The 27015-nt window shown below is 36.5% G+C and overlaps 1 protein-coding gene across 3 annotated transcripts in view; it reads right to left on the bottom strand.

Moving 5' to 3' along the window:
- Nucleotides 1–2407: 2407 nt before the first annotated feature.
- LOC139149574 (sodium-dependent multivitamin transporter-like) overlaps nucleotides 2408–27015 on the bottom strand; it is a 32048-nt gene continuing 7440 nt past the window's right edge. For 2 of the 3 annotated variants that reach the window (XM_070721395.1, XM_070721394.1), the window contains exons 2-15: nucleotides 26086–26305; nucleotides 25312–25429; nucleotides 24852–24919; nucleotides 22626–22777; nucleotides 16045–16182; nucleotides 15582–15667; nucleotides 13752–13799; nucleotides 13344–13408; nucleotides 10471–10559; nucleotides 9277–9419; nucleotides 8194–8347; nucleotides 6306–6411; nucleotides 5952–6091; nucleotides 2408–5117 (exon numbers count right to left, since the gene is read on the bottom strand). In XM_070721395.1, the coding sequence (XP_070577496.1) occupies nucleotides 5093–5117; nucleotides 5952–6091; nucleotides 6306–6411; nucleotides 8194–8347; nucleotides 9277–9419; nucleotides 10471–10559; nucleotides 13344–13408; nucleotides 13752–13799; nucleotides 15582–15667; nucleotides 16045–16182; nucleotides 22626–22777; nucleotides 24852–24919; nucleotides 25312–25429; nucleotides 26086–26305 (1552 nt within the window). In that variant the 3' untranslated portion in view covers nucleotides 2408–5092. Of the gene's footprint in view, nucleotides 5390–5951; nucleotides 6092–6305; nucleotides 6412–8193; nucleotides 8348–9276; nucleotides 9420–10470; nucleotides 10560–13343; nucleotides 13409–13751; nucleotides 13800–15581; nucleotides 15668–16044; nucleotides 16183–22625; nucleotides 22778–24851; nucleotides 24920–25311; nucleotides 25430–26085; nucleotides 26306–27015 lie in introns of all 3 variants that reach the window. The other variant, XM_070721397.1, reaches the window with a different exon arrangement.

The raw sequence follows: 27015 nt of genomic DNA, 5'->3' as shown, positions 1-27015 counted from the left end.
ACCCATGGTTAAGGTTTTCTTAGCCACCTGCGTGCATTATGAAGAAATGTGTAAGATTTTAGTTAAATTACAGTGAATTTTATTGATTTTCATGCGACTTTCAACCGATAAGCCAATGTAGTCTGTTGATATCGTTGCCTTCTCCAGCCTGTAGCGAGACCGCCATGAAAGTTTACCCAGTTTGTTTCAACAAACGTAGTGATTTAAGTCGTTCTACTCTGTTGACCTCACGACACATTTCTTTCGTCATATGCATTTTTTCGACTGAAATAAATCGGGCAAGAATATTTTTCCCCATTGTTTTGTGGTTCCTTACCATTTAATGACTGATTATGTGGTTTACTTGTCAAAATACGTGATCCAACTTTGAAAACGGATTGACTAGTGTGGGTACGACTACGAGGCGTGATTAATTAGAGCAAGTTATCGAAAGCATGTATGTTGTACGTACGTGAATCAAACTAATATCAGTGATTCTACACACCAAATTTGATAAATAAAAAGGTCAGTAAACTGTTTTCGTCTTCAACTCTTCTTTCTTAACATACTTGCAGTTCAGACGATAGAGAGTCGGTTGATGATGCCCTGTAGTTTTGTGCATGTGGTGCACAATAGTTACCTCTATGGTTGTACAAATGTAAAAGAGAGATCCATAGTTCTACAGGGCAACCTTGTTGCCAGTGTGTATGCAAATTAATTGCTTTTGTTACCAAGAAAATAATTCTATAATTCATTTTTGTTCTAACTTTAGAGAGAGATTTAAATCATAATGGCAAAAAATCGTTCCTTAGATAGCAAACTAAAGACAATAGTTAACATGAAATTCAGAAGTCTTCCCAGCATAATCATTTCGATCTGGAGAATAAACAAACAAACAAACAAACAAACAAACAAACAAACAAACAAACAAACAAACAAACAAACAAACAAACAAACAAACGAACAAACGAACGAACAGATATGGTAGACAAGTAAAGGATGTCTTGGCAACACAATCGTGCTGTTGCTTCACATACAGTATCTGTCAAGCTGAATTAAGTGTATTGTGCATCAAAATATCATTATTTGTATTTTGGTAGAGATACGTTTGCACGGGAAGAACTTGTGTTATTTAAAATGACAAATTGATTGTTTGTTTGTTGTTTATTATTTACATATGACGTTACAAGAAGCTGACATTACGTACCTAAACTTATGTCTTTCGATAACATTTAATTTTATATAAGTTTGTATGCTGTTGATGAATTTAGAATCTTTTTATCATTTTCATTGAATTTTGAACCAAAATGGCTTTTATAGCCCAATTTTACACCTTTAGCATGCAAATCGAAACATTTCATTATTGAGAGAGCATCATCATATTCTGAGTTTTGAAAATCATAGTAGGTCGTAATTAGTCTGTATTTAAATATGAGCGCACTGATTTTACCAGAACTGTAATGGTTGAGCATATTTTAGATCTACTACTTCACTCCTACAAGTTAATCTGAGCGTGTGTGATATTCTAGTTGTTAACTGATTTGCGTATTTAATGACATTCCATAATTTTTCCAGAGACAAAACATGAATCAGCTGAATTTAGTCTGAATTTTTCTGTGCATAGTTGATATGTAGATACTGTAAGTCATGCTTGAAGTTTGAAAGTGAGTTATCATTATCAGCTCACTTCTATATTTACTGTAATGATTTTGTATTGTAGGTCATGTATGAAAGCTTGATCACCTGAAATACTTCAAACATTATGAGTTTAATGTTAAGCTGCAGCATGAAGCATGTGCTTTGTAATGTAAAAGCAAACTTTAATGAACACCTGTATACATTTGCTACTTTTGCTTTAATACCATCTGACTTAAGTATTCTTATTGGATATGGACATAAGTCTTACTTTGATTGACACTTCGAATGCACTCTATTATCATTTTCCTTTTTTCACTTCACAAATTTCTACAGGAACGATAAATATTGGGTTAATATACATTCAAATCATAGATCACACTCACAAACACAAAAAAGACAAACTTCAATTATCACATATCGACTGGTGCAAAACAACATCACTTGCATCGTGATACAATCAATATTAAATTGTAACTATAACATTAAACTCCAAACCTAATGGATTACAGTGTGTGAAAGAAACACTGTTCTAAGGTGTTCCCAAGTTTAGCAAAACATGACATAATTTGATCATTGTTCAATAGTCATTCATGACCTGACCTTGTAACTATTTTATTAAAAGATAAAAGTATAATCAGTACATAGACCAAGAACCATAAATATGTTTTAACATATTCCAGAGGAATTCCCGTAGAATTTCATCGACAAAATAAATTCTTTCCTGGTTAATTCTTATGATAACACTTCCTACTCAAAACCAATGTTCTATCCTTAAAGACATCATAATGATACTTTGATTCACAGTAGACTTTCCTACGTCAACTTCAATGAAATGGCCTGTCATTGATACATTTTTCAAAGATTATAACTACAAAATAAAAAGGTCATATATAAAAAAAAAACTAGTTGCCCTTTTTCTCTTCACATATTTCTGAAGACCTTTATGAAAATATCTTATAAATTGAATATGAATAACACCTTTTACTGACAGAAATAATAGGGTAATATGACATGCTATATATTCAACACGTGAGTTTATGCTGAAGTGTTTTCAATAAAGTTTTATACCATAGGTCCCTTTTTGGGGATGAGTTTTTCTAATTACACACTGTGTTATTCAAACCAATATCTTGCATTCAACCTTCCATTTTTCAACCATTGCCGCGTGGGCAACTTAATTTTTACTTTGATTAGCATAACTACAATACACGCTACATATGTAGGCCGTGTTGATAAGCTGACGCTGGGTGTTTGAATATACACCTGGAAGTATACACTGAGCATGAATAGAGAACAAATGTGAAGTTCATATTCCAGCTGTTCATGTTTGAAAATATGTGTTGGAAGTTCTTGGTTTTACAAATACGTACTAGCCTTTTAGACATTTAGGCTAAGAGATTGCGTACCTTCCTCTCGACATGCTGCCAAAATTCGTCAGACTGTATACACATATTAGAAGGCAATATTTTGACACGTCACAATCAAGTTGGCGTGTAAAACTCCGACCCAAAGGTATCGAAATGGGAATTTACGGGAAACAATGAATGTTTAGTTCTCTGAGGCGAGTTGAAACTTCGGGGTTGCCTCTTTCGGGTTTCTTACGGAAAAAGACTAGTTAACTCCACTGCTAAAATTTAATCGTTCGAGGGCGCCCTATATACAGTATACGAAATGAAGTGAGCATAAACTGTGTCAAAATAAGCTACTTGGAATACTTGATACACTAATAGTACTTTGCATCACAAAATCATGACTAGAACACAATGTCTTGTTGTCTTGTATTTAGAAAATACTTACATCAGATTTTTGTAATACTTTTATCGTTGGGTCGTGTATTGTGATAGAACCCATTTTTGAAATTGCAAATCCAACATTCGTAGTTGGAGGTACCGCTTTCTATTACTTCTCTCCATAAAAGCAATAAAGACACAACACACGCGATTTTTTGCGAACCTGAATTTACTGTTAAATATCAGCAGAATTTGTATTAAAGCCCCACTAGCTGTAACTCTTGAAATTTGTTGATCTCAAAATATCTTCCAATTCCTATTCTCTCCTGATTTTCTCTGAATTCTACCCTCTGAAGAGATATGAACTTTAACTGCATTAGGAAACCATTCCTTTTGGAACATTTTACAAGTAAATTCAAATTTGATTTTGATTTCCTGCCATTTTCAAAAATTGGCAATATAACAAAGCAAACAGAACATACAATGTCACGGTTGAAAACATTCACCCCTATGCATTACATTGGACTTCTCTGTGCAGTTTTTGTGTAGATTACAGTATAGATATGCACAGTATCCACGTTTTTGCTTTTCCGCATTGGGCTGAGATTTAATGTTAGGACAAACATTTAATCGAAGTGTAATATTTATCTTGTTCAAAATTGCATATACAGTTCCAGCGGATAGTTAATATTACAATACGCCACATGCTCATTCCGTGTTGCGATTCGTCAGAATACGTCACGTGACGATAAAGTAGATATACCTAGTCCCCACCAGATCGACAAAAGTGACGTCAGAGGGTATTTTTGAAAAGCTATCTCCCTAAGGAAATAGTTTTGACCAAATTTTGGAAAAATTTCCGGTCACGTGACCGTAGTGTCGTCAGCAACTTTGCAACAATAGCGGGTGACTAGAACGTGTGTCTGGGATAAGCGATGACACACTCTCTCCAAAACAGATTTTCCAACACTTCCAACATTCCAACAGCGTAGGAACTTGAACAACTCATCGACGGAAAAGATTAAAGTGCATCTAAGGATGTCGCTAGGTATGCTTAGAATATTTTCCGAAAGAAAGTGGTACCACGTACAACTGAAACCTCTGTGGAAACATCGCCTAGTAAACTTGTCACAATGGATTGTTGTGGTGCAAAATATAAAAACCAGATCAGAAAAAACTATGTAACAAAACACAACATGAGCGTGTGGTGAATTATAAAACACATATAACCTGGTATTATTAAGGCTATAGCGCCCGTCTATTACTCCTCAAAGCTGTGTGTTAGCAGAAACACATCGCTATAATAGCGACGTGTTTCTGCTAACTCACGGCCCCTCGGACCAATAGGCGGGCACTATAGCCCTCATAACAAGGCAATAGGTGTTTAATAAGTGTATTCACATATCTAAATTAGTATATTCTCACAAACATATTTTAGCTTGAAAGTAAAATCATCAAAATAATACTCAAAGATACAGCTATTGGGGTATTAATTGCACAGACAGAGTATGTCACCCAAGTTTTGTACTCCACGTTGTGACTTGTTTTTAGATGACCATAGGAAGGATATTACTTCAACATCCTTGATCCTACAAGGCGCAGATGCCAAAGTTACAGCTTCTCAGTGTTCATGTACTACTTATCAGCTGCACACGTAAAGGAAGGGGTGGTCCAGGGGTGAGCAAGTCCATTCAATATTCGGTGGCACTCGAAGCATTATCAATTCCCGCAATCTATATTCCCTGTCACACATGCTTATTAGTTGGAAAACTGGAATAGAAAATATACAGGTCCAAGCAAACATGACGCTCACAGATCCTGGACACCTTGTATAGGATTCTAGTCAAGATGTTAATAAAGAGAATGAAAAAAAATCTCGCCAGGCTAACGATCATATCAAGCGTTGCGATTTTTTTCCCAAAATGGATGCACAGTAATGCCAATAACTCTTCCAGATATTTGTAACAACTCCATTCCTTTCTTGATCATACGTCATTCCACGGAAGAAAGATGTGGAAGAACAGCTTTACTCAGTTTTTGATCTATTAAAAAAAATTGAGAAACGTAAAGATGAAAGTCTATTTCGAGACCCAGTAAGGTCAGTACTAGCATTCACTACAGGTATTTCATTAATCAGTCGGACGCTTCGGTGGACATTACCTTGATCGAAAACACATGATGAATATACATTGTATCAATCAATGTAGTCATGCGAACATAAAGAACCGAGGACCTGGCTGATTTTGGTTTTTGAAATGTCGTGAAATTTATGAATTCCACCAAAACTATACTTTAATCATGAAATGAACACTACCACCCCGTGGCATTACACGACTTTCGGCTTATTCCACCATCCATGGTTGAAACCCACGGAAAAATCCCGCAGGTGAATTTCGCATCTTACTTGCTGTATCGCGATGAAAATGAGTACCCTCGTACTAAATTAAGATTAAATAAGAAAGCAGACTGAGACTTCATGAGATCTCTCAAGCAATCATAAACTTTTCTCCGAAATGAAAAAAACACTAACTACCATGAAGTCAGTAAGTCCAAATTTATGTTCTTTGATCATGCCTGCCACAGATTACATGGAAAAGTAATTACCTCAGGAATGTGGCAAGTAACATCGGATCAACCACTTTTCTCTTTTCCTCTGGGGATATCAACCGGACAACTTCGCTGCAGATGATTCCGACGACCATAGTGGTTAGACAAGTCATTGAACTGAACCACATGAACGACAACTGTTTACAAATAAATGTCAAAGATATACTATGAAAGTTAAATATGTCATTAAATATTAAAATTTATTTGCTCGATGTCTGAGACACCAGCTATTCATCAAAACATGTACTTTGAGGGCAATGCATGTGCATTTTAGATTTAACAAAGCAGTTTGGTCAAATGATTGTCAATTCCAATTTACTGTATAAACGTTAGTATTATTGGTTGTTTTACCCGATATACAGCTGAAACCGAGTCAATTTCTTTCTTGTACACAACACCACCGACCGATATCCAAATACCAATTGAAAACCCAATCAGTAGTCCAATCAGCATTCCTCTGTTGACGATACATAGATTAAATCAAATGTCAGCCATATGTGAACTGAATGTACTTATATGGTTTACAACAGGTTCATTACATAGTAATATATGTAGTATATATATATATATATATATATATATATATATATATATATATATATATATATATATATATATATATATGTAGTATATATATATGTAGCAGGTTTCATGAAATTTCGCACAGCACTCTCGGAGTTAAACCACTAATTACAAAACTTCATTTTATATGCAATTGAGCTGTTTATTAACTTGAAATTGCTCACTGCTTCATGGAACAATGAGATCTTTAGCAGATCAACATCTGTTGCACGTTTCATCAATTTGACTTTGTAATTTAAGAAATATATCATTAATTACAAAGTTCATTAAACATGCAAATGGGCCTTGACTTAACTTCACACTACTAAATGCTTATCAACACGGTCAGATATTTGTTGGACAGGTATCTGCAGCAGATGTGATCAAATTTGCTGCAGTAATTTCGGAGTTATATGACTAATTACAAAACTTCATTAAATATGCAAATGAGCTATTTATTAACTAGACACTGCCCGGTGCTCAGTAGAATTATATATCAGATCAATGTTTTAAGCAAGTATCATCAAATTTAATGTAGAAATTTCGGAGTAATATAACTAATTACAAAGTTCATTAAATATGCAAATGAGCAGATAATTGACATGACACTGACAGTGTCATTGTAATGGTCTGATATAGTCATCTGTGAAAATTTTTATGACTTTGGTTCAGTATTTCTTGATATACGTCGACACTGTCATTACTGTCTCCATAGGAAACATCATGTGAAAAAAGTATGTTTCATAACTTCATTTATATGCAAGCTACATTCACCAAAATTGAATTAGTGCTAATCTACGCTAATTAATTTTGAAATATGCAAAGTCACGTAATGTACTTGCTGCACATGAACGTACACCTGTCTGTCTACCCGTTCTTATTGTCGCTCACCTGTCCTTCCTGTTGACTGTATGACTGTACATATGACTGTGTGTCGGCATGTATGATTTTATGACTGTGTATGCACGACTGTCTGTCTGTATATATGTATGTATGTTTGTATGTTTGTTTGTATGTATGTATGTACGTATGTATGTATGTATGTATGTATGTATGTATGTATGTATGTATGTATGTATGTATGTATGTATGTATGTATGTATGTATGTATGTATGTATGTATGTATGTATGTATGTATGTATGTATGTATGTATGTATGTATGTATGTATGTATGTATGTATGTATGTATGTATGTATGTATGTATGTATGTATGTATGTATGTATGTATGTATGTATGTATGTATGTATGTATGTAGGTATGTATGTATGTATGTGTGTGCGACTATAAAAGTGGGTAGATAAGTATGCGTGTATATATATGTATGTGTTTAAGAGTGTACATGTAAGTATGTAATATGTATTCATAAAAAAACGAAAATGGTTAACTGAATATTTTCTGCTACTGTTTACACAACTATATGCTCAGAAGCTTGCTACTTTTCGCATGTGAAACACAAAAGAATTACAAACGCCTTTAACTGGAGTCATGAATTCAATCGGCCATATAAATGTAGAGAAAATGATGTTCGAATGATATTTTAATGCACTTTATCAATTGTACCCATCGTTGATTATGCATTTTTAGATTACATAACAGTACCCAGAGATACTCATCCATTCTAACTTCTGAGTTATTGAACAACGTTTTTGTCTTCCGTGCGGGAGATTTACTCACTTGCCATTCGCTCTTCTGTACAGCATACCTGTCAAAAACAGTCCCGTCACTGGTCCTGCGACGATTCCGATAACCAAGTTTGCCATTCTGACATAGGTACCCATAGAGGCAGCCACAAAGGTGAGACCTATGCCGCATGAACCGTAAACAAACGCTGAAGAAAAAAGAATTACGTGGACAGTGAATGCAGGACAGAAGCAATACCGACCAGGTGTGAACCGAATAATGAGGAACTTTGGTTTCACAGAAGCAGAACCTCTCTCTGCATCTGTCCCTTTCTATCCCTCAGTCTCTCCCTGAACCTTTCTCAGTCTTCCTCCCTCTTGTATAAATGTCTGAATAAACACATCGCAAGAACTCGCTTATCCGTCGTATTTTTTCGCTAGATGTCGATATCTAGCTACACCTGTGCTTTTGTAAATGTTTGACAATTGATATAAATGTATGTGATGAGAGAACGGTGTTAAAAAGACCAGATGTGAACAACAAATATGCTATTGGAATTTCACAAAAGTAATTATTTGTAAAAGTTAAAAAGTATTCTTTGAAAGTTCAAAGGTAAAATGACAAATTATATGTCTATTAAATATTATTGATACAGACTGTGACACTTGGGTCACTGATTTTTGCGCACAAAAAGTTAGGGAGGGTCACTCTCTCTCTGCAAACACTTTTGAAGGGACAATATTTTTCGCGCAGTGTCATTTTGAAAAACAACGGCCCTCACCTCTGTAAGTTCTGTCCAGTCCCTTTCTATGTTTAGTGTAGTTTTCATAGATAGATAGATAGATAGATAGATAGATTCACGAACGCACGCACGCACTCATGCGCACACACACACTCAGACACATACATACATACATACATACATACATACATACATACATACATACATACATACATACATACATACATACATACATACATACATACATACATACATACATCATACATACATACATACATACATACATACATACATACATACATACATACATACATACATACATACATACATACATACATACATACATAGTTACGACTAAGACATGTGAAACACTGTGTCACTGTGCATTTACTTACCAAGACATTTTGACAATAAAGTATCCCGCTTGTCATTCTCACGTACGGAGTGTCCGCCAACACGCGCTCTCCATCCACGGAAAGGCTTTACGAAATCTTGTAATGTCGCGGCTGTGATAGCATTAATGCTTGAGGATATTGAGCTAGTTTAAACAGAAAAATAAATATTGAGCATTTTAGTAAAGAGATCGATAAATACCACGCACAGTTTTGCCGTTCTCATTAAAAATATGTTATTGTAACAAAGTGTCACCATTATACTCACTTTCGTCAATTTTGCCGGCAATTATTGTATGAAATACAAGTATGTCGTCCTATATATTATATATCATTTGTTTAATCGCTGTACGGCTCCAATTAACATGCATGATAGAAAAGCCAGATTAATCACGTACAGGTTTATGAACGTTCTACAATACTGTAACTGTAATCTTTCTGAAAAATCTGCCTCAACAAGGGCAGCTGCTGATGTCGTCCAGGTTTACAAATTGTCCCGAAAGGTAATGACAAATGACAAGAACACACCAACCAGTTCGCGATATATAAATGGCTATGCGGAAGATTAACTCTGCAGAAAAGCGTCTAGTTTTGACATAACAATTGATGAATATCATTCCAAAAACCCAAAGCTTCGTCCTGTAAAGCTGCTTACTTTTGCAGTGAATTCTAGCTTTTATTTGAAACTAATTGAAAAGTATTAAATAAGCCAAGCTCTGCATTGTTCTGATTAAAAACATCACTAATTTATTGTAGGTTCCGTTGTTGTGTCGCTGTGAAATTGCACATGCACTTTGATCATGCGTAACAAAAATTATTTTATTCAGGGTATTACATTATGCCTTAGGACTAAAACAAGTTTATTTTGAGTTAAAATTTGTCAGGATTTTGACCTTAATACCAAAAATGTTAAAGTCATAATAAGTCAACAATAGGTAGCTTGGTGAAGTCTTATAATTAATTAGAAAATGTTATCAATAAACATTTCCTTGTCGAAATTGTTTAACTACCTTGCCAAATCTTATAGGCTTAAAAATTCAGTCTGTCTGTTTGTCTGTCCGTATGTATGTATGTATGTATGTATGTATGTATGTATGTATGTTTTCCAGATTATTCTCATTCCAACGATTACCTGACTCTGACTTTAGTCGAGACTAAGTGAAAGTTCATCGATCGTTGATTTTGTTTATTACTTACCTCAGAGATCCCGCTGTTACGCACGCCATGAAAAGACCTTGCATTCCAGGGATATCACCAAATTGAGAACTGACGAAAAACACCAATATCTAAAAAGTAAATTGTAGGGCGAAATGCAGGGTTCAAAATGTACACCTTTGTATGAATGTTAGGTTCCCTGAAAGGATCTGTTTTCTCAAGAAATGTATAGATGAGTAAACAAGAAAATACCTTGACTTAATAAAAAAACCGATTGTTATGGCATCTAAAATGACTATAAAAACCATGGCATTGACCTTGTCATTTTCTCTGTTACATATCCGATCGAGATCGGAATATACAACACGAAAGAACCAAGTGAAGGTTAGTTCTTCGTATTGAAGCATAATACTCGATAATGGCGTCAGGTGTTGTGATGAAAGTGAGCATATCCTTTCTCTTAAATGAATATCGCCATGAGAAGGAGCTTTGGTCAGACTCAAAAGGTAACAATGATCATTAGTCCCATCCAGCATTGCCCATCGCTCTGATAGAGTGGTTTTGATGATGCCGACTCGTACCAGTGATAAGCGTAATCGCGCAGATCTCTTCTGAAGACCATGCAGACGAATGAAAAGTCCGTATTTTCTCATAGAATAATGGACTAACCAGATGTGAACTGAATGTGCTCAAGTGTTTTACAACACATTCATTAATAGCAATACACTTCACAGAACAATCAGGTATCTGATATATCATTATGTGTAGCAGGTTTCATCAACTTTCGCACAATACTCACTAATTACAACACTTTATTGAATGTGCAAATGAGTTGGTTATTAACTTGACACGGCTTAATGCTTCATAGGAGAATTAGATATCTATCAGATCTACATATGTTGCATGTTTCATCAAATTTAATGCTGTAATTTTGGAGTAATATTACTCATTACGTAGTTCATTAAATATGCAAATGAACCCTTAATTAAATTTACACTGCTCAATGTTTCATAGCACTCAGATCAATATCTGTAGCAGGTTTCACTGAATTGGGTGCCGTAATTGCAGAGTTATATTCCTCATTACACAAAGTTCATTACATATGCAAACGAACCATTAATTAACATCACACCACTGAATGCTTTTCACCACAGTAAGATATATGTCAGCTAAGTATCTGCAACAGATTTCATCAAAGTTGGTGCATATAGTCAGGAGTTATATGACTAATTACAAAACTTCATAAAATATGCAAATGAGCTATTTCTTATCTTGACAATGCCCAATGCTTTTCAGTACAATTAGATGCATATCAGATCAATATTTGTTGCTTGTATCATCAAATTTGGTACAGGAATTTTAGAGTTATCAGAGATATGTGACTAATTAAAAAAGTTCATTAAATATGCAAATGAGCAGATAAGTGACATGACACTCACAGTATCATCATAATGTTCTGAGATTGTCATCTGTGAAAAGTATCATGAAATTTTATGCAGTATTTCTTGACATATGTCGACACTGTCATTACTGTCTCCATAGGAAAACCATTGTGCGGAAAAAATGATATGTCATAACTTCATTATTATGTAATCCACACTAACCAACATCTTATCACTTCTTGCAATTAGCATATGATACCTGTCTGCCAAATCCGACTTGAATCTGTTCAGGCGTTTTTGACTTATCGTGTAAACAGACAGACAGACAGACAGACAGACAGACAGACAGACAGACACACACACACGCACACACACACACGGACAGACAGACAGACATCGCTATGACATTAGCTCACGTGTGATTGGCTAATAGCACTTGCGAAAATGCCGCCGAGGGGCAATTGTAGAAACGCTGTTTCTACCAAACGTAGTGTTCACGGATTTCTCGATTAAATTTACGTGTTTTACAACAGGTTTATTAATGGTTGTACTCTTCATAGAACAATAAGATATCTGTTATATCACTATATGCAGCAGGTTTTATCAACTTCGCACAGTACTCTCAGAGTTTAATTACTAATTACAAAACTTCATAAAATATGCAAATGAGGTATTGTTAACTTAACACTGCAAAATGATTCTCAGTACAATTAGATACATATCAAATCAATATCTGTATTAGATTTCACTGACTTGGGTGCCGTAATTTCAGAGTTATATACCTAAATACAAAGTTCATTAAATATGCAAATGAATCCTTAATTAACTTCACACTACCAAATGCTTTACAACACAGTTAGATATCAGTCGGATCATGATCAGTACAGATTTCATCACATTTGGTGCAGTTAAATCCGAGTAATATGACTAATTACAAAACTTCATAGAATATGCAAATGAGCTATTTATTATCTTGACACTGCCCAATTCTTCTAACTACTATTACATATATATCAGATCAATATTTGTTGTACGTATCATCAAGTTTTGTGCAGGAATTGCAGAGTTATGTCGCTAATAACAAAAGTTCATCAAAGATGCAAATGAGTAGATATGACACTCACAGTATCATAATAATGTTCTGAGATTGTCATCTGTAAAAAGTTTCATGAAATTTCGTGCAGTATTTATTGATATATGTCTGCACTATCATTACCCTCTCCATAGGGAAACCATTTTACGGAAAAAATGATATTGCATAACTTCATTAATATGCAAACCACACTAACCAAACTCTAATCAGTTCTTGCAAATAGAATATGATACCTGTGTACCAAATCTGACTTGAATGTGTTCAGGCGTTTTTGAGGTATCATGTAAACAAACAGACAGACAGACAGACAGACACACACACTCAAAAGCACACACACGGACAGACAGACAGACAGACAGACAACGCTATGACATTAACCCACATTTGTGAACGCGTGAGCTAGAAAGACGCGGGAGAAACTTTGTATTATAGAGCTTTACCTGATCGGGAGAGTTGTATTTCGGAGTGTAGCGGGATTTCACATTGCCACCAAATTCTGGAAATTCTGACAAATGACAACGAATCGGGTCAGTCAAATAATAGTAATATTCCAGTCGAGATGTTGGGCGCCTTTAAAATAGTTCGCAGACTCCATAATTAAAGGAGCGATTGTGTCAGTCATTAACTTTTAAGTTTTCAAAGGACAAAATAATTTGATGGTCTTGTTAGCTCGTGATATTTGTAAAATGTATGGACAAATAAGCGGAGACTATCTCGTGAATGATTATTTCAAATTGACTCGGTCATTATAGCAAACCGGTTGTGTAACGCACAGCAGACTCTCTCAAGCCTAATCAGGACAAAACAACCCGTAATAAGTAAGTCTTTTGTGTCTTTTACATACTCACCGGAAGGCAGAGTTGCATTAATGGCCGGCATCAACGGACTCGCTTGGTCTGAAAATGTGGAAAACTCAATTAATATTAACACCCGCTGGCTTTTAGCGGTAAATGTAGTCGTAATTTCAGGTTGAACGGTTTTGAACTGAAATTTTGCACCCTAGATAAACCGTTGGAAGTTTAATAGTAACATTTTATTAATGACCCCTCGGCAAAACCTGGTCTTCGACACAAGGAATAGGGCAATATTAGACCCTATCAAGGTGCTTATGTCTTTGTTACAAAATTTCGGTCCGCACACTTATGAATTGTTGAACTTGTTTGCCGTCTTTTGCTGTATGAGAGGGAAAATATACGGTATGGAAAGCCGAAAGCGTATTGAAAACACTTTTAACACGATTGGAAATATTTTGGGTTTATAGGATTTTGAAAAGTTTGTCAAAAATTATTGAAAAATAAGGCACCAGACCATTATTTGTTGCTACAGATTAAGGTAAATTTCTTAATTTTGTTCAATCTACTTTGTAACAAAGTTAAGTTAACTGCTTTTTACTAAATCTAGTCAAATTTGCTTTTTTTTGCAAATGTAAATACAGTGAAATAAACAAAAATTTTGCAAACTGTACTTATCATATAATTCTGCAGAATGTTTTGAATCTTACAAGTTTTGATCCTTTACCTGTTTTTGATACATCACGGTTGTCAAATTGCGATTTTTCGAACAGTTTTAACCACTACTTTGTTTGACTGCTGATAGTACATTGTAAACTTTCCTATTTTTCTAAACTGTCATTTTCATTGTGTGGTAGGTGTTCAGGAAACTAAGGTATTTCATACTTTTGAAGTTAGTACCTCAATAAGGCAAAGTAAAATAGTTTAAATTGTATTTTTTTATTCTATCTACTTAAAAAATACAAGGAGTTCAAGTAGCTGGTGAAATATTTGTATTAAAAAGATATTCTGAAATTGAAAAGTTGAAAATGTCTAAAAATTGTTCATGACAACACTACCTTATATTTTCAAGGCCACCTTGAACATGACCCTCTATTTTTCAAGGCCACCTTGGACATGACCCTCTATTTTTCAGGGCCACCTTGGACATGACCCTCTATTTTTCAAGGCCACCTTGGACATGACCCTCTATTTTTCAGGGCCACCTTGGACATGACCCTCTATTTTCTAAAATTACCAAAACTTGGGGAATGGACAAAACAATAATGACAATTTCAAAGAAAACAAAGGATCTGTCATTTTGAAATGGTAGAAATCTATTTATTGTGCAAATTTATTAAAAGTGCCGGGTACCCTGTAGCTGAAAGTTACAATATTACAGATTACCCTTAAAAATATGTGAATTGCAAAAACAGAAGAGTAGATGAGCGTAAACTTACTGAATAAACCAATATTACTACAATATCCTATTATCCCAAAATATTTCCAATCGTGTTTTTTTCACTTCCATTTTTTTAATGTCCGAAACAATTATTTTTTTGTCAAATTTGAGACACATTTTGTCGCCGGGTACCCAAATGTCAATTCATATTTACATTGGCGTTTTCGTTAAACTAAAACTAAAAAAATTCACTTATGCATAAACGAACCTAAACAACGAAATTAAATAAACTGTCGAAGGTCTTATTAAAGCAATAAAACCGAACATAACATGCTTATTGGATGGTGCTGGAAAACGTAAAATTCATAGTGAAAAAATATTGTTTGAATTTTTCCTGTGGTGTAGTTGTAAAGTGATCTTGTGAGATATTTAATGTCTCCATGAGTGACGTTGGTGCATTATTATGACCGCTGATTCTCGTCCGTCTACCTCCCAGAATAACTTACCATTGTAAAATGCGAACAGCACTAATCCTGTCAGATATACCATTGAAAGAATCAAACATTCGAAAGGTATGTTCAGCAGTACAGATCTAAGACAAGAGCAAAAATCATTGTCACCATAAATGCTGTTGAGTTTTGCAGTGTTTTGAGACATATTGTCCACGTACATAACTGACTCATACATACATACATACATACATACATACATACATACATACATACATACATACATACTATACTGTGTAAAATGCATGTGGCTGACCGTACTTAACGACTGAGATGTAAAACAGTATGCCAATGTGCATTCACTTACAAAGACATTTTGACAATAAAGTATCCCGCTTGTCATTCTCACGTACGGAGTATCCACCAATACACGCTCTCCATCTCTAGAGTATTTGTATCATTACACGTTCTAACATGACATCCGACAGACATAATTTGAGCATACCGCTGAAACACTTACAGCTGTGCTTGTTTTAATGTTTTGGTCGCAATGATTCTCTGAACCGCAGTCTGACTGACATAAATAGATAAGGTGTTCATTCCAATACCAACAATCACGTTTTGGAAAGTAAGTCGGGTAGTCGGGTCGAGCGAAAAGCTGCGAGGGAAAAACGTAGGTAGTGTGGCAATGACTATGGTTATGTAGGTCATTTCCCCCACACTCATCATGACCTGAGTTCAATTAGTCTAGAACATTCTCAAGGTCACTGCCCTTGATGACCTCACAACCTTGAATTCAATTAGTCATGTTTGGAATGTTCTGGAAAGTTGATTAGTTGTGTAAGGGAGATAATTTTAGAACAGTAATTAGCATGTCAATAAAAGTTCTAGATTGTTCTTATATGCCTTTATAAAAGGGACGTGCTCAGCTTCCAGTCAGACTTTTGGGATCGTGTCTCTTGTGTGTTACTAAACTCCAGCAGTAGTCATTCTCAAGACTTTTCAAGACCTTCACTGTCAACGCTGGATTTATACTGTGGACTTTGTGCAGCTTCAGCCTGCAAGCCAAAGGACTGTTCATTCATCCGACTGACTGTTACAACTCTGAGACTGGAGCTTTGCCGTCCCAGCTGAGATAAGTAGTCTGTACACTTTTAAAGCTTGTACTCTATCCCTGACTTAGCAATTAGTTTTATTTTCGTAATAAATTTTGTTTAAACGTTAACTGCTGAGTTCACCCTTTTGTTCGTTTTCTCTGCACGTAACAAATTGGGGGCTTGTCCGGGATACGAATATTTTGAGCCGTTTGACAACATTTTGCCAGCCTTTTCAAAACTACTGTATACTGTGAACTCAGCAAAATTTAATAATGGCGGAATTTAAACCAGAGGAAATGGATGACCTTGATCAGGACACATTTGATTCCTCAGAAAAGATGACCACATAGCACTGGCCAATTTCCTTAAAGTAGAAGTCAAAAGATCCATGCGCAAGAGGGAAATACAGTACCGTATTGCAAAACATTTAGTTGATTTAGGCCAATTTGAGGAATCCACCTTGAAAGATTATGAGCCCGAGTCTACTTTTGAACTAAGAAAACTAGAAATACAGGCAGATTTGGAAATTAAGAAAATGGAATTACAAATGAAAGAAAAAGAAAGGCAGGAAAGATTAGAAATGGAAGAAAGACAGAGAGAAAAAGAATTGCGATTAGAAGAACAGCGATTGCAGGTAGAAAAAAAACGTTTAGAGCTTGGACAGTCAGGAAAATTCTTCCCTTCAGACAAGTTTGACATCACTAAGCATTTCAGGTTAGTTCCCCCGTTCCAAGAAAAGGATGTTGATAAATATTTCCTACATTTTGAGAAAATTGCTCAGAGTCTGACTGGCCTAAGGAGTCCTGGTCTATGCTTTTGCAGAGTGCTTTGGTGGGTAAAGCCAGAGAAATTTACATTCAGTTGTCAGTAGAGCAGGCTTCAGATTATGATTCTGTGAAGGAATTAATTCTCAAGGGCTATGAGTTGGTGCCTGAAGCGTACCGTCAGAAATTTAGGGATTGTGAGAAGGTGAAAGATCAAACTTACGTTGAATTTGCTCGAACAAAAGAACAACTGTTTGATCGTTGGTGTTCTTCGGAAAAGGTCAGTCAGAATTATGACAAATTACGACAGCTTGTTTTGATTGAGAATTTAAAAGGTGCATCCGGAGTGACATCAAGACGTTTATCAATGAACAAAAGGCAGATACTTGGAGGTTGCTGCACGTTTGGCCGATGATTATTCATTGACCCACAAATCTTCATTTCTCAGCAAACCATCCCAGTCCTTTTCATACAGAAGCAATGCAGGTAAATTTTAACTCCTCCTTTTCATCCAAGAATTTTCAAAGGAGAGTAGGAAATCAAATGACAACAGTTCACAGAGTTCAAGTAATACTCCCACATCATCAGATCCCAAGTCTCAATCTCCTTCTGACAAACAGTTTGGTACACTTTCTTGTAATTATTGTAAGAAAGACGGCCATTTATTGTCAGATTGTTTCAAATTGAAAAGAAAACGTGAAGGTCAAAGTGGTCAAAGTGGATCTAAGCCAACCGGCTTTGTTTCTTCATCAACTCAATTAGAGTCTAATAATGTGTGCAACACATTTTCTGAGGTTAACCCCCTCTTATCCCCAATTAATGAGGTCAAGGTCAATTCTTCTCAAGATAGCATTATGGGTATTTTCGAACCATTTATTCATGATGGTTTTATATCACTTTCTAGTGATTTTCTTCCGCTACCCCTGTCAAAATTTTAAGAGATACCGGGCTTCCCAGTCTCTTTTGTTGGCAGATACCCTGCCGTTTTCTGAAAAGTCATTTCAGGTTCTAAAGTTCTTATTAAGGGGGTAGATTGTAATGACTACATTCCTGTTCCTCTCCATAATGTCTATTTGTCTTCGGACTTTGTTTCTGGACCTGTGACTTTAGGTATTAGGCCTTGTTTGCCTTTTGAAGGGATTCACCTTCTTCTCGGAAACGACCTTGCCGGGGACAAGGTCATTACTAATCCACTTGTGACTGATAATCCTAGTTTAGATCAAGATCCAGAGCCAATTGAACAAGAGATACCCAATTTATTTCCTTCATGTGCCATTACTCGAGCCATGTCAAAGAAAACTTCCGAGAATCAAAATACTCTCAAAAATAATGTCACAGATGTTGACTTAATGACACCTTTCTCAGTCAGGTGTTTGACACGGATCATTCCGTTATATTCCCTCGTGGATTTGAAACTTCCAGTAAAACTTCTGCTGACCAAAGTCAGACATTTTCTAGATCAAATCTCATTGCAGAACAACACAAAGACCCAGATATTTTGTCTTTGTTTGACAGGGTAGATGATGAAGGTAAAACTTCAGATAGCTCTGTTTCCTATTATACAAAATCTGGTATCCTCATGCGTAAATGGAGACCTCCAGATGTTTTGGTTGATGACGATTGGGCTATAAAACATCAAATTGTGGTTCCAAAGCCCTATCGTGCTGAAATATTGCGCCTGGCCCATGAAACGCCCTGGGCTGGTCACTTAGGAGTCAGGAAAACTTATCATAAAATTCTCAGTCACTTTTATTGGCCTAATCTCAGGCAAGATGTACACATTTCTGTAAAACTTGTCACACATGTCAAATGGTAGGAAAGCCGAATCAGACCATTCCAAAGGCCCCTTTACAGCCAATTCCTGCATTTCAAGAACCATTTAGTAGGATACTAATAGACTGTGTTGGGCCCCTACCAAAAACAAGATCAGGAAATGAGTACATGTTGACAATTATGTGTACATCAACTCGGTTCCCAGAAGCCATACCACTGAGAAACATAAAGACAAAGACTATAGTGAGAGCTTTAGTCAAATTTTTCACTTTATTTGGCCTCCCTAAATGTGTCCAGTCCGATCAAGGCTCCAACTTTATGTCTGGTATTTTTCAACAAGTAATGGATCAGCTAGGCATTAAACAGTATAGGTCATCCGCCTATCATCCAGAAAGTCAGGGTGCTCTTGAGCGATTTCATCAAACTTTGAAAAACATGATTAGGACCTACTGTTTTGACACAGAGAAGCAGTGGGATGAAGGAATTCATTTTTTGCTCTTTGCTGTTAGAGAGTCAATTCAGGAGTCTCTTGGTTTTAGCCCATTTGAGCTTGTATTTCGGACATACAGTCCGTGGCCCACTTAAGCTCGTTAAAGAGAAATTCCTATCAGACGATGATGATTGTCTGAATATTTTGCAATATGTGTCAGATTTTCGTACAAAACTCTCTAAAGCATGTGAATTAGCCAGAGAAAATCTTGAGTCATCTCAGCAGTCAATGAAAACCAAATATGATAAAAGCACCTCAAACGGAAGTTTGAACCAGGTCAAAAAGTTCTTGTTCTACTTCCAATTCCTGGCAAACCACTCCATGCTCGTTACTTTGGGCCATACCTAATTGATAAGAAATTGAGTGATTTAAATTACATCATAATAACACCTGACAGGCGAAAACAAAAACAGCTATGTCACATAAATATGCTTAAGCCATATTTAGATAGGGATAATCCTACTAAGACAAAGCCTGTCAGTGCAGTCAGTTCAAACCATTATGAAGATAGTGATACTGAAACTGACTTGAGTGATAATACTCTAAACTCAAAGCTTGGCTCGGTCAAGCTTCAGAACTCAGAAATCCTGGAGAAGCTGGAGTCTACAAAGTTGGCACACCTCCAGCCAGAACAACAACAACAGGTGAAAGAACTGCTCCGTGAATATAAACACCTGTTTCAAGATGTTCCAACGAGGACAAACGTCATTTATCACGACGTTGATGTTGGGGACAGTAAGCCTGTAAAACAACATCCATACAGACTGAATCCAACAAAAGCGAAATATCTCCAGGAAGAAGTCAAATACCTGCTGGACAATGACTTTATTGAACCCAGTAAAAGTAACTGGAGTTCGCCGTGCATACTTGTTCCCAAATCAGATCACAGTTATCGTATGTGCACGGACTTTAGGAAGGTCAACACTTTAACAAAGACAGACACTTTCCCAATCCCGAGGATTGATGACTGCATCGACCGAGTGGGAAAAGCCAAGTATGTGACGAAATTTGACCTACTGAAGGGATTTTGGCAAGTCCCTCTGACGGATCGTGCTCGTGAAATATCCGCCTTTGTTACACCAGACGGATTGTTCCAGTACAAGGTGATGCCATTCGGAATGAAGAACTCTCCGGCAACGTTCCAACGGATGATCAACGACGTCATATCCGGGCTAGACGGGTGTGCAGCCTACGTTGACGACGTCGTCCTGTATAGTGACACCTGGGAGGAACACATCAAGCTCATGCGGAAGTTCTTTGAGAGACTGAGTAAAGCAATGTTGACTGTCAACCTTGCCAAATCTGAGTTTGGTTGGGCGAGGGTGACTTACCTAGGACATACTGTAGGACAGGGTGGGGTAAAACCTGTTGATGCCAAAATCAGTGCCATTTCAAGTTTTCCCATACCAAATTGTAAACGACAACTGATGTGCTTTCTCGGTATGGCTGGTTACTACAGAAAATTCTGTCCAAATTTCTCTACAATTACTGAGCCTTTGACTAACTTACTTAAAAAGAAAGTAAAGTTTGTTTGGTCAGAGCAATGCCAACAGGCATTTGATACACTTAAAGCCATACTGCAAAGTGCTCCAGTGTTGTCTGCACCAGATTTCACTTTGCCATTCAAATTAGCTGTGGATGCTAGTGATACGGCTGCTGGTGCTGTTTTATTGCAAGAGGATAGTCATGGTGTAGATCATCCTGTTTGCTATTTTTCACGCAAATTTAACAAATCCCAGAGAAACTACTCTACAATTGAAAAAGAGTGTTTATCTTTGATATTAGCTTTACAGCATTTTGAAGTTTATGTTACTTCTTCAAATCAGCCAATAGTGGTTTATATTGATCACAACCCTCTTGTTTTTCTGCAGAAATTTAAAGGCAAAAATCAGAGATTGCTAAGATGGAGTTTAATGTTACAGGAGTTTAATCTTGACATTAGACATATCAAAGGCAGAGAAAATTTAATTGCAGACTGTCTCTCTCGTATTTAGAGTTTATTGTTGTTCACTTTCAAGAAGTTTTACTTTAAAAAAAAAAAAAATTGAGTACTTAAATCTTTTTCAAGATTACATTTGCAAAAGAAAGATTTTTCTTTGAAAAATTTTTCTTTTTTTTGAAGAGGGGGTGTGTTATGTAGGTCATTTCCCCCCACACTCATCATGACCTGAGTTCAATTAGTCTAGAACATTCTCAAGGTCACTGCCCTTGATGACCTCACAACCTTGAATTCAATTAGTCATGTTTGGAATGTTCTGGAAAGTTGATTAGTTGTGTAAGGGAGATAATTTTAGAACAGTAATTAGCATGTCAATAAAAGTTCTAGATTGTTCTTATATGCCTTTATAAAAGGGACGTGCTCAGCTTCCAGTCAGACTTTTGGGATCGTGTCTCTTGTGTGTTACTAAACTCCAGCAGTAGTCATTCTCAAGACTTTTCAAGACCTTCACTGTCAACGCTGGATTTATACTGTGGACTTTGTGCAGCTTCAAGCCTGCAAGCCAAAGGACTGTTCATTCATCCGACTGACTGTTACAACTCTGAGACTGGAGCTTTGCCGTCCCAGCTGAGATAAGTAGTCTGTACACTTTTAAAGCTTGTACTCTATCCCTGACTTAGCAATTAGTTTATTTTCGTAATAAATTTTGTTTAAACGTTAACTGCTGAGTTCACCCTTTTGTTCGTTTTCTCTGCACGTAACACTATGCTTACATTCAGAAAAGAATACACACATTTTCATCAGAGTAAGCGACAGTAGGAGTCACATTTAACCATCTTTGTCTTACTTTATCAGAAATTCGTCTAGATAGAAGTCGTGAGCAAATTCGCCTGGTAACATACATACAAGTAACTTTCCTATAACCGTGGTGTAAATACTTTCCTATAATAGTGATGTAAATAATAGAACTAGACCCTGACTGTTTATGGGCTTTTCCAGATTTTGATTAAGAGACATGTGCGGTACAGAAGACAACACCTTGTTGCCAGTCGTCCATGCTCGACGTTGTATTGCCATACAGAATCAAGACTCCCGACCTCCAGGCAACCCATCACGACGATGGCTAATATGGAACCATAAATGACCAGAAATTGGAAAACATCTGCCCATATAACCGCCTTGATACCACCCTGAAAGGGACGAGGAAAATTCTTTTAGCGTACTTCACAGGTGACGCAATGCAACATTTATAAACGCGTAAGAAGAATACACGCACATCGGGCAAAAATCTTTGTATCATTTATATTAGGCATAATAAATATTGCGTGATTCTGTCTACACACTCGCAGGAAACAGGGTGTGTCGGCTGGAAACTCTTTATTGTTTTATTTTACCAGGATGTGACTCATCAAAAAGTAACAAAACAAAATCATCTGTGAATTTTGAAATGCGAGGGTTTTATATATTGTAGGTTGGGATAATGGAAGCACACGTTTCATTTATTTTGCCTAATTAGTCAGTATTGTAGTGCTGACTTCCTTATAAGTAAGTTTTCTGATTTTGCACGACATACAGACACAAAGCACAGGACTTGTTCACTCCTTCCTTTCCAAAACTCTCGAGATCACGTCACGATTCTTTTGACTTTGATTCCCCACATATTTTTATTTCATGAATGTGCTATGGGCATGCATGTCTTGTGTAGGCTATGGTGATTAGCCACCAAAGTGTGCATACATTTTAAACGTGTACACGAAAACGTCTGCATGCTTTCCACAAATTATCGGCGTCCGGACAAATTGTTGTTGCACAACTTACAGCTTTGTTTGTTTTCAATGGCATGCTTTTTAAACGGGATTCAAGACAATTTATTACGTAGAAAACAAAGAGTAGTCGTTGAGGGAGAATACTCAGACTGGTTGCATGCAGGAGTTCCTCAGGGATCCGTGTTGGGCCCGTTTTTATTTCGTTATAGGTCAATAGCGTGCCAATGTGTGTATCTTGTGATTCTACTCGAGCTCTCTTTGCTGACGATTCAAAGTGCTTTCATGCTATTAGATCTCAGCAAGATTGTAATGCACTAAAAGTGACATACATGCTGTATACCATTGGAGTGTCAAATGGGGCATGTCTTCCAATAAAACATACCATAACGTTCTCAGGTTTACAAGATCCTACATTGCGTATGTTATGAAAAGCAAATGTTTGGAATCTGTCAAGAAATACTGTGATGTAGGTGTTGATCTTCGATCTATCCTAGACTTGAACACCAATGTCGATCGCATTTGCATGAAGTCTGACAGATTACTTGGTGTGATCAAGCGTACTTGCGGTTCTAACTGTGACGCAAGCACTGTTTGAGCTCTTTATTGTTCACGAATTTATAGCCACCTGAAGCATGTTTGGCGATACTTTGATATCTACGTGATATTTTTGATGCCATCAGAATTCGTGTATACTTATCTCGTACCAGCGCTTACCACGTGGTCAAGATCTTACGACAAGACACGGTTACTGACCGCGGAGAACGAGATACAGCAACACCTTTAATTCATTATTGGTAAGACTTGGGGACAATCGAGAATAGGATAGTTCGTTGTGCGACTTTACTCTACTTAGAGGAACAAAGCCTGACTGAAATTCCACGAGATGACCGACAGTTTCCATCTTTGAATTGAGAAAATTTTGTTAATCATGTAAGCTAAGCAAAATGTATAAAGTAGAAGAGAACAGAAAGATTAGTCTAGGGATTTGCCGTTTTGTAATAAAGTTGAGCTTACGGCAGATAGCTTGTCAAGATGTTTTTGCTTCATTTATTGACGGCATTATATTACGATCCTTATCGTACTTCAACTCCCTTAATCCTAAGGTGCGACCGTTACACATTATTCTAGCATTGAATGCGATTGTAATTCTGATTTGTTTTCTTGTTGAGCAGTATTTTAGCATTAAGAAATTTTCCTCCGATTCGAAAAAAGTATTAGATGAGATGTCCCGCGAACTGTAGAAAGTACGAACTGGAAGAATACTTCCACATATTAAGGTGATATGCGCCTCGAAAGTTAAAGACATAAATTTGTGCTCAAACTTTCCTCAAAAAAGTCTTTCAACCACTGTCTTTCAAAATCAAGAATAAAACTCAAGGGTCATCGAGCAAATGTTGGTACTAGCGAAACAAATAACCCAATATTTACAGATATTTAAAATTCAAAATGGCCGCCATCACTTTGTTAACTTTGTGGAGAAAAATCAGATGTTACTTACTATTGCTGTATAGAAAGTACAAACAACTCCTAATATAACAGTCGTTTTCCACATTTCGAATTTCTGAACTGTAAAAAGAAAAGTTACAGAAGAAACTGCTTCAGTTCAGTGTCTTGCGAGTTCAGCGAAACATGGGCGATTATGTATGTTATATTTGTGGAAAGTCAAACTTTTTCATCGGTCACTCTTTAGATCCCGAACACACGCGACCTTCTAGTGTGTGATTTGATTAGTTCAGAAGATAATTCTTAAGCTAGCAGATCCTTTGTTACCAATAAATTTCACTCTTTAAAATCACGATGCATACCTGTGGAAGGCAAATGTGAAAAGGTTTGATAGTGTAAGTGGTTTTTGACTCAGTTGAAGAAACAATAGTAAACGTCTCGCATACTGTACAGACACCGTTATATTGGACTGATATCAATAAGTCAAGCGATAGAGTCGAAGATCAAAATCTTACCTGCTTCGAATGCTAGTGCCGGTCCGAGCAGACAGAAAGCGATGTACATTCCTTGACGCAAGATGAAAAGACCAGATGCCAACACACGTAGCCAATAGTTGAATCGAAGACTCAGATACTTACAGAAGAAACAACAAGGCAAGCAAGCAAACAAACAGACAAACAAAAGTCATGGTAAGAATAATTATCAATAACGTTTCAACCTGAGACAAATTGATTTCAACGACATCATTACCTGTAATATTCACTTATAGGTCGTTTTTTTGGTTTTTTTTTGGTATGCACCTCGGAAGTGAAAGAATTAAAGTTTTGCTCAAACTTTTGAATGAAACTTTCAACTAATTCTCTTACCGAATCAATAATAAAAGTCGGGAGTCATTTGATCTAGCGAAACTCATTACCCAACATTTTGCGATATTTGAAATTCAACAAGGCCGCCACTCCTGTGTTAACTTAATGGGGGAAAATAAAATTTTGATTTTCGAAAAACTAAGCCGGTGAAAGTTTTTCTTTCTCCAAGAGATTTAAAATAAACCCCAACAAGTGGTAGATCAGAAAAGACTTGATTGTCGAAATTTGAGAGTCCGACTATCTGTCCCCGAGCCGTGTTCTACCTTAAGGATTGTGATTGGAAAAAATCTGCTTATATTCAAATAGTAAACTTTATAATTAACTTATGTACAATCAGTTTTTTGCGGTAACTTCCACGTTGACTTGGACCTGCTTTGACAAACGGGACATGCTCTACGTCATCAATGAAAACATATCACTTACCTCATAAGAACTGTTCAGCTTCAAGCCATAGAAAACAGGTACAAGAACGGCAGAAAAGAAAGGGAAGGCCCAGAACGCTGACAGAATACCCAGGGAATACATATAACCGTTGGCGTATACTTCAGCAGGACTTCCCAGGATGGTGATTGGGGACATGAATGAAACTAAGAATGACATGGCTACCGGCAGTGCGCGCATGGTACGATCAGCTACAAGGTAGCTAGAATAGAAAAAAACAACAACACGTAGGACAATATAGTTTGAATTCAACGCTTCCTATGTGTGGCAAATATATTATTTGAATGAGTTTTATTTGTTCCAATTCAGGTTTAGCCGGGAAGATATCGAAACATACCAGCATCAGAAGCGACATAGTCAAGGCTCAAGAAGTAGTACGTGCCTCGACATTGAAGGATTTAAACTTTGATATGCTTTACTCAAAGGAGTTTAAACAATCAAGAACACAAATCAGGTGTCACCTTGCGAAGGTTGGTTATAGACAAAGAAATCAACCAATATTTTCCGAAACGTGAAATTGAGATGGCAGCCATCTCTTTGTTAACTTTATGAGAAAAAAAATTCTTCCGGTTTTCACACGGACCAGAACGCGAAAAACCCTATGCACCCTACACGCTTCACGATGAGCCCCCCCCCCCACAAGTGGTAGACCAAAACTTTATTTTAAAAAATTGAGATTTCGCATATCTGTTCGTGAGACGGATACTGTGTACAACTGTGTACTGGCACACAGAATAAATAAAATGGCAGTTCATCGTTGTTAGCTAATGACGACGATCAAAACTTCTGTTGGAGACGTAAGCGCGAAATAGCTTTTTTGAAAAATAGCATGTGAAGTACAACACAAGGATTAAAAGACAAGAAGTAGATAGCAGTCTTGAAGTTGGAATTTACAACATAGAATCTCATAAT

This window comes from Ptychodera flava, chromosome 14, assembly GCF_041260155.1.
Source record: "Ptychodera flava strain L36383 chromosome 14, AS_Pfla_20210202, whole genome shotgun sequence".
Classification (NCBI taxonomy): Eukaryota; Metazoa; Hemichordata; class Enteropneusta; family Ptychoderidae; genus Ptychodera; species Ptychodera flava.
The sequence above is the reverse complement of the archived record's forward strand: the minus strand, read 5'-3'. Positions and strand labels throughout refer to the sequence as shown.